General features: G+C 40.3%; 1 protein-coding gene across 1 annotated transcript in view; it reads left to right on the top strand.

Annotated features, from left to right (window-relative positions):
• Positions 1-5,386: 5,386 nt before the first annotated feature.
• AFG1L (AFG1 like ATPase) overlaps positions 5,387-8,690 on the top strand; it is a gene marked incomplete at both ends in the record, with an annotated part of 60,224 nt that continues 56,920 nt past the window's right edge. The window contains 1 exon segment of the mRNA XM_079550357.1: positions 5,387-5,486. Coding sequence (XP_079406483.1) covers positions 5,387-5,486 — 100 coding nt within the window.

The raw sequence follows: 8,690 nt of genomic DNA, 5'->3' as shown, positions 1-8,690 counted from the left end.
GGCATGCGTGTTTCGGCGGCTGAGAGAGCTAGGGTGCTCGGGCCCGCCCGTGGCTGTGGGTTTTTAAACCAAAGGGAGGTTAGTGATTACGGCAAAAATAATGCTTTACTCTGAGCTGGAACTTCTCACCAGCGAGTCTTAGCACTGTGCGTAAGGATGGGGGATCCAGGATAAGATACATTAGCCAGGAACATAGCTGAGGTGAAGCGTTATGTCTGGCCAGCAGTTCTGCGTTGCTGTGGAGGCTGTGAGGGAGTTCTGGAGGTGTTTGTAAATGTGTGGGCAACGTTAAGAAAAGGGCAGTGGGCCTGTGGTTATGGGCTGGTTTGAATTAGCAGATGACGCCTCGGTAATGTATGCACAATTGTTTTTCAGGTGGCAAATGGAGGACTATAGAGACACTTGACAGTTTTCATAATTAAAGTATGAGAACAAGAAAGAATCCTTGTGACAGCATTGCCAGTAGGTGTGGACAAAGATGTCTGTACCAAGATGAAGGAAAAAAATTCTGTTGTTGTCATTCCATATCGCAAAATGTCAGCTGGGAGGCTTGGGTGGGCCATACCCAGTGCCAGGAATGGACCAGAGGGACCCCAGCAAAGGTCCTACCTTGAAAATGGAGCCTAGAGGATGGACAAGGCCATAAAGAAAGTGGTAATGATGTCTGCAGTAGCCTTAAGGCTTTTAGCAGTGGCAAATCCTTCAGTTTTCACAAATGATATGCACTTACAGCATTATAGCCAACTAGCTCAGATTTGATAGCTTACAAAGCTAAGAGTTTGTTAACATTTCATTTATAAAGAATAAGAAGGGAAATTTGTATTCCCAGAAAATAAGTATACTGGAAGTTAGGACCTTGAAGAAAAGTTAACAGGGGAGAAAATAATTAGATAGGGAAGTGTGGCCTCTACAAAGACATAAGGTTATCGCTGCTTCTGTACCTGACTCAAATACCCAACTCAACCATTGGCAAAAGAAGTAGAATGTTTGCCTTCTGCTTCGCCGAGGACTCCAGTGAATGGTAATTCTATTGCCTCATTGCTAATACTTCTAAATGACTCTTATCATCTGAGAGATTTTTATCATCTTCCAGATTTTTGATTTAATATCTGCTAGCAGTATCCCTGCAGTGAGAAAATGCATATTTCATTTTCCTTCATTATGAAAGTGTTACAGAACTCAGCTACTAGCTAGGTAGAATGAGTTTGTAGAAAAACTAGTTATATTTTTTTTTCTAAGAATTTGTGTCTAGGCAATAGTCAAAATGGCAGGTTGCCCACAAATCAGATTCAAGAGACTCAAATTTCACATCCAGTGAGTTTGGATAACAGTTGTCTAGAATAAAAAGGTAATTAAGAAGCTCAAATGAACCCAAGTTACAAAAATAGCACATCCACAGAACAAGAGTGCTGTAGGTGTTTTTCTTGGTAACTTTTCTCTGAATTTCCTGCTCATCACTCCTCCAGTATAATTCTTGTCCTTACTAGTGCACCTTCCTTATTTTTACTGCTAATAGCTGCTAACTACTCACTTTATAATTATAAACAGAAATTAAACTGACAGAATTTTACAGTGTAACAGTGAAAGAAAGCCTTATTTGAATTAGGTGAGTTATTAAACTGGTCTTGCAACCAAGGCAAGAAAATTTCATGCATTCTACTGAGATTACTCGTATACACTTTTGCATACACTTTTGTTTGTTACACAACTTATGCAACCACATCTGACTGCAAACATGAAAATAAGACAGAGTACTGCTATTATCTTAAGTATGTATTAAGTAATATATTGCCTGACTGGTTTTATTATCCATTCAAGATAACATATAAGTGCATAATATTGTGCATTTGGGAAGATGGCAAGCATATGATGAATGATGAATAGAATTTGTTCTTATGCTGAGTAAATACTACTGACAGTGAGCCTTAAGCTGACTGTTTTTTCTCACAGCTGGGAATCAGATCCTCTGTACTGGAAGACGAAGGGGAGATGCCCTGCTTCAAAACTAGACCCTCCTTGCATATGTGAAAGCACATATGCCACACTGGCTGGCTAATGCTGCAGAGAGAAAGGAATGAAGGCGGGGGAAAATTGGACTCCTTTGAGTCTACTTCTTTCTTTCCAGCACTCAGAGGATGTGTTTATTCTGAATTATGGATCATATTTTTTGTGAACCATGGAACTCTGGAATTACACTGTCTGCAGCTCACTACTTGCTTGCTGCAGTGGTTCATCTCAGGATGGAAAAGGTGAACCATAAATTCAGAAAGAATGTTTTAATTCTATTTCTGATGTGAACTTTGGGCCAAATTTCAAATCTAAACGGAAAGAGGTCAGCTGTGTTTGTAGGTCCAAAGATTATATGCAAGAAATCAAGCATTTAGACAAACAGCCAAGAGATTAGGAATTCATGGATTTGTTGCCGCACATTATTTATTCAGTTAAGATTTTCTTGCATAACTTCAAGTAGTGTTATGAATACTGGAGTTTCCTGGCATGTGTGCAGAAGCAAGTATTAATGTATGATTAATTCTTAAGTTTAGTATAGAGATACCTCTCAAGTAGTTGTTTGTTTTTAAAAGAGAAAAAGAATTATATTCCTTTAACTGGGTAGGAAACCAAATCTCCATTACCCAGCGGGGGTTCCCCAGCCTTGTGACAAGCTCCCAAGTTAATACAGTTTAGTCAGTACAGACATATTTTGTCAAAACTTCTGAAGAATGCTGACCCAGGATAAGCCATAGAAGAAAAACTGACATAAAGCATAGAACTAATTGTGCAATGCTTTATGTGGAAAAATGACTTCCTGATACCAGTGTTAGTAGCATCAGGATGTGGTATTTAGAGATCTACATTTGGTTCTTATCTTCCACATATAAATATTTTGCATATAAATATAACTTGTTATATCCATTTATATTAACTATTGTATTCAATGCCTCTTCTCTCTTTTTACCTGACATTTTTTAACACAGGTGATCCTCTTATATACTTTTAGATTTCTTATTGTTTAAAATGTCATCCACCAACTCACAGGTATTTACTTTGTGAACCCCTTGTTCTAGAGAAGCTGAGTAGTGCCCATGTAGCTGGAAAGTTGCACAGTGAGCTTCTAACACATGGAGCTGAGTGAGCTGACTGAAATGCAAGCTGTAAACGGACGGATATGTAAAAATAGCCCTAAGTCCATAAGTTTGGGAAAATTTTTACAACTTTAAGAATCTTTGATTTGGTAAGCAGCATAAACTATCTATTGCATATTTGATTATTCCTGTATAGATAAAGCTAAAATCAAGTTTACCTCAGAGTGTTCTGTCATAACTCTAGGAAAATGGCATTTGATACAAACTTGTGTTAATAAAAACAAACCACAAAATCCATTTTCCTACAGTAGGTGAATGGCTTCTCTTATGTCAAAAGAACATGTATGTACTGGAACCAAACATGTTTTCCATGACAGAAACATCCTGGAGCCTTGCAGGCAGGTAGACCCTGCCCTCCTGAAGGAACTCAGAGGAGGTTTGGAAAAGATCCAAAGGTCTTTAGACACACACATCCTTGTGGGTTCAACACACTCGATTTTCCAGAGGAGTGAATTTTGTATCTCCATAGGATAGTGGGGTCTTCAGAGGGGTTTTATTATGCCCCTGTTTGTATTCCTATTTAAGACCACTTATTATTTCACTTAGCTTGCAAACTAATAATGGTGCTAAGTTAAGCAAGCATCAATCTAATTCCATCGTCTTTCTAACTTTATTTCTCTGGAGGCATGAAAAGAGATGAATACAGCAAATGAAGTGTACGAATGTCCTATAGAATGGATCTGTATCTGTTACAAGGCATTAACCGTGACGATCTACAGATTATCCAATTCTTGTTATTTTAGGTTAACAACAAAATGTGACTTTGCCAAATGCAGATTCAGTTCCCAGGGTGTTCAATACAGTGGCACGTATCATGGCATTTCAGAGTTTGCTGTGTACAGAAGCACTGTAAAAAAGTTTTTTTACTTAGGTAGAGAATAACAGAACAAACCCAAATGGGAAGTTTTTCTATACTGTCTTGCATAACAAGGTCAAGCAGAGAATCTGTTAAGACAAAAAAAACAGTGCCAATTTAAATAAATCAGATGTTTTTGCTGAAGATTATGCTGTCATTTTCTCCAATTATTCTTGACATTTCACCCAATCGTATTGTGATCTGAGTTAATAATGGAAGAAAAAGAACGGCTCTCGTTGCCTTGTTTATGCTTTGTTCTCAAGGAGATAAGCTGTTTATAAGGATATTTGTTATTTAAATCACTTTTACTGAAGTTGTTTGTTTCCTTGTTTGAGATTCTAAAAATATTGCAACAATTGTGATGCATCTTTGAAACGCCTATTCACTTCACTATGATTTGTACTGAAATTCATTCCTAAATGGGCACAGGTGTTGATAGCTAGAATGAGTCAAAACCAGTAAGTTCTCAATAGAAGGAAGAGGAAAGAAAATGCACTGAGAACAGCTCTTTTGAGATATGATAGATTGCATTTTAGTTCACCACTTAATTTAGATATGTAGTGTTGACGATGTGCCTGGTGCAACTGCATATTTTAAAACAATTGACCATAGAATTACTGATTAATCATTAAGGTTGGAAAAGAATAGTAAGATCATCTAGTCCAACTGTCAGCGCATCCCCACTGCACCCAGTAGCCATGTCTCTCAGTGCCACATGTTCCTTGGATGCCTCCACAGACAGCGGCTCCAACGTGCTAGAAAATAACTTCAAGTATCATCAGTATTTTCAAGATCATAAATTTTATTTTTAAAACGTTAGTAATACTGTTCAGTAGAATCTACTTCTGTAGATCATGTTTGCAATCAGTTCTACAGTGTCTTGATGTGATATTTTGCTCCCTTCTTATGTAAGAAGCCCTGTTGAGTAGTGTTCTATGATAATGACTTGTTCACTTGCTCATGTTGCACAGAAATTTAACTCTAGAGTACGTTATAGGAATTCTGATATTGAAAAGCCAAAAATCAATTCATGCATTTCTTTCATGCTTTTACTGTGAGCAACATCTGCTAAGTCCACATTCTGACACGTGGGTGCATTTGTGACAGGAACAGAGAGGCAGCCAGCCGCAGGTCAACGGTAGGTTATTGGCTCCTGACTGCCAGTGCCCTTTTATTAGAATCTACGCTTGTCTGTTTGTTCACTGCATTGTGCCTTTCTGTCAAGTTATCTGGCAAACTGAAGCCGGTGGCTGCAGCGCTGGCACTCCTCGCCCAGCGCCCGGCTTCCCCGAGGCACCGCAGCCGGCGCCAGTTGCAGCGCCCTTACCCCGGGACTCCATTTCCCAGCTCGCCCCGCGCCCTCCGCCGTGGAGGCCGCGCCGAGAAGATGGCGGCGCCCGTGTCGCCCTTGGTTACTGCGCGCTGCCTGCTGCGGGCACCGGCGCGGCGTGCTGTCCGTCTGCTGCCGGCACGGGCCCTGTCGAGAGGTCAGTGCCGCCGATCCCGCGCCGTGCCCGAGGGTGGGCGAGCCCTGGAGCGCGGTGCCCTGGAGGGGGGAGCCGGGCGGGCGCGGCGCCGCCGGAGAGGGGACACGCTAGTGCCGGACTCCGCCTCGAGGCTGCCGGCAGAGTTCCGTGCCGGCTCTGTGCGGGGGGAGAAGGCGGCCGCTACGCCTGGCTGCCCGTGTGGGGATCTGCCGCGTCTTCCCGTTCTCTGCGGCCTGCACCTCCGCCCGGCCCGGGACCTGCGCCGGGCTCAGCAGGCCCTGTGGCTTCCCGGCCAGCCTAGACTGCGGCTCTGCCTGACTACTCGCTTGTCTCAGAAGGGTCCTCTCATCTGTCACAGCAGCTGAGCTTTCACTCGTAGCCTGATAAAGTCAGCATAGTACATAAATTCATAGGAAAGCAGGTTTTGCTAGCATGAAACTTAGATTAGAAGCTGAGGTCATTTCCCTTTAGTAAGAGCTCTTCCAGAGCAGTGAACACGGCCACAAGCTGCCAGAGTTCAGCGGTGTTGGAACAGTGCAGACATAGGGCTTGGATTTTGGGTGGTCCTGTGTGGAGCCCGGAGCCAGTGTGGACTCAGTGATCCTGCGGGTCATAGGAGACAAATAAGCATTCACATACACGTGTTGTACTGTGGCTGTACGATGCTTACATCCTAAGGCAAATAGACTGAAAAAAGATGTGCTGACTAAATGAGTGTTACAGTTAGTACAATGGTTGTGTTTTTATTTAATTGTGATATTGCTTCAAATCTTTACATTTGTGTTCTTTTTTTAAGTCAGAGGAAATTTGGTGACTTTAGCTGTATTTTTTTTGGCTTTGCAGGGATGGGCAGTGATCACTGAATTAATTTATAATCCTGTTCTTATAATCAGTGTTTTCTTTTTTTGTATGATCTGCCTGCTGCACCTTTACACCCTGGAATGGCTTCAGAATTAATACCTGTGAACAGTTTCCCTGACAAACTTTCCTGCCATTCCTACTTTCACCTCTAGCTGAGGTAATTAAATGGGCAGTGCATGGAAATAGGACAAGAAATATAATTTTTCTCATAATGTCACAGGTACCTATGGAAAAATCAGTTCTACTGTAACATTCATATTCCCTAGAAGTTTACACACAGAATATATATATATTCATATAAGAATATTCATATAATGAATGGACTGTAGGAAGGCTAAATATGGTCTAAGTGATCAATCTAAGTTTCTTCTCATACAAGGAAACAAAGATGAATGGGCAGTCTAAGACCTTGTATCTTACTTGCAATTTGCCTTTTATGATCTGAAAAGTTTGTAAAAGTTGCTTTCTGTGACCTTGCTGTCACCCTCCAAATTCTAGTGTTTGTGAAAAGCTCTTAAGGCAGAATGAAGTCTGCAAAGTAGCAATGGAATGCATGTGCTTCCTGCATTGGCAGTGGCTTACCAAATGCTGTTCTAGCTTCTTGATGGCAGCTGGGTGATCTTTGGACTGTGGACTTTGGTGCACTTGTAGTCCCCATGGTGAGTTTGAGAACTAGGTATAGTTCTCAACTGCTGGGAGTATTTTCTGTCTTGAAGGCAAAGAACTATTAACCACTTGAGGAAGTTATTATGGGAAGTGGTTGATTCCCCATCTCTTGTGCCTTTGCAGTGCACTTTGCTCAGAATGTGTAGTCAATCACAATTCACAGGCATAGTTCAGAGGTAATTAGGTGAATACTGGTGTTCCTAATACTTAAAAGGTTTGTTGTCCTTAATCTCCAGGAAAAGTATTTGTGATCCTTCTCATGGTGGAGTGATTTGAAGCATACATAGAGAACAAAGGTTAAATGCATTTTAAATCCCTTTTAGGATTTGTTTCCTCTTTAATTAACTTTGAAAATTAATAATACACATTTACACAAGTACTGTATATGGCTGACAATCTATTAAGTGAATGCTGTTATCTGAAGCTTGATTTACCTTTTGCAATAAAAGGAGCTAGGTTCCATTTCTTTGACCTTTGCTTCTTTAGCTGGATATTATGTATCTTTTTTTATTTTTTTCCTTTTTTCTTTAGATTTTTTCAATATTTCTTTCCACTGAAGGTTCACAATTCTAATCAGACGTTTTTAAGATGCTCTGTTCTGTAAAGGATTCTGCAGATCAAATTTGAATTAATCTGTGGAAATAAAACACTTTCTCAGTAATGAATAATCATTTTAAACATGAGATCTTCTCCCCATAAGTTTGAATTTATTAATCTATGAATTTTCAAATATGGAAAAAATGAAACATGGGCAGGGAAGCCCATGTTATTTTGTAGGTTCAGATTACATGATTATATACAATTAAGAGAGGGAGAAAAAGGGTTGCCAGGGTGAGTGATGGTTTGTCTCAGTTACCCTTCTGACTTATCAACCTCCTGGCTTCTGTCAAGATCAGGTTATGACAAGCCACAATCCAGCTTCCATTTCAGATTGTCTTCTTACGTAAATAACTCTAGTGCCTGCCTCAGCTGTGAGCTTTGCTCTCAGAAGCAGTGTCATTGAAACTTGCTTGCCTTTTTCCAATGTCATCTCAGACATGAGTTCTAAGCGGCAGAAGGGAAGGTTGACAATGTACTGATTAAGTTTCCAATTTGTTGCTCTTTTCCAGACCAGAATGTCTTTGAAGTTAAGAATGCTTTTTATTTTTAGATTTTGATGCTAGCACTTATCTTTGCAGTGATAAATCAATGCTAGTTTACTGAAGGTAACTCTTAAGTAACTCACTTGAAGGGAATGTATACTTTCAGATTGGCATTTACATTATTTTACATTAAAAAGTTTTTGTTGTCTTTGAGTTTTTTTTCCCCCTCTTATTTCTCCAAGATTTCTCTCTCTCTCTCTCTCTCTCTCTCTCTCTCTCCCCCCCTCTTTTTTTTTCTTTTTGTTTGTGTTTGTGTATCTCAGTAGGTTTTTGTTGCAGCTAGGTCTGTGATGCTTGGATAGGCAGGCAGAAAGGCAAATGCAAGCACCTAATTTGTGGCTTGAAGTGAAATGAGGTAGCCCTAATGCTTCTGTTTCAGGAACAAGAATTCAGTAGAAAGTTGCAACCTACTGGCAATTCTTAAATCGTAGTGAATGTTAGGCAAAACATGATAAAATCCAACATTGTCATGCACTCTGGGAGTGGAAATTATGGCTCATGTCTCTAGTTTTACACTGGTTTATGTAAGACTGAG

This window comes from Tetrao urogallus, assembly GCF_951394365.1.
Source record: "Tetrao urogallus genome assembly, chromosome: 2".
NCBI lineage: Eukaryota > Metazoa > Chordata > Aves > Galliformes > Phasianidae > Tetrao > Tetrao urogallus.
The sequence above is the reverse complement of the archived record's forward strand: the minus strand, read 5'-3'. Positions and strand labels throughout refer to the sequence as shown.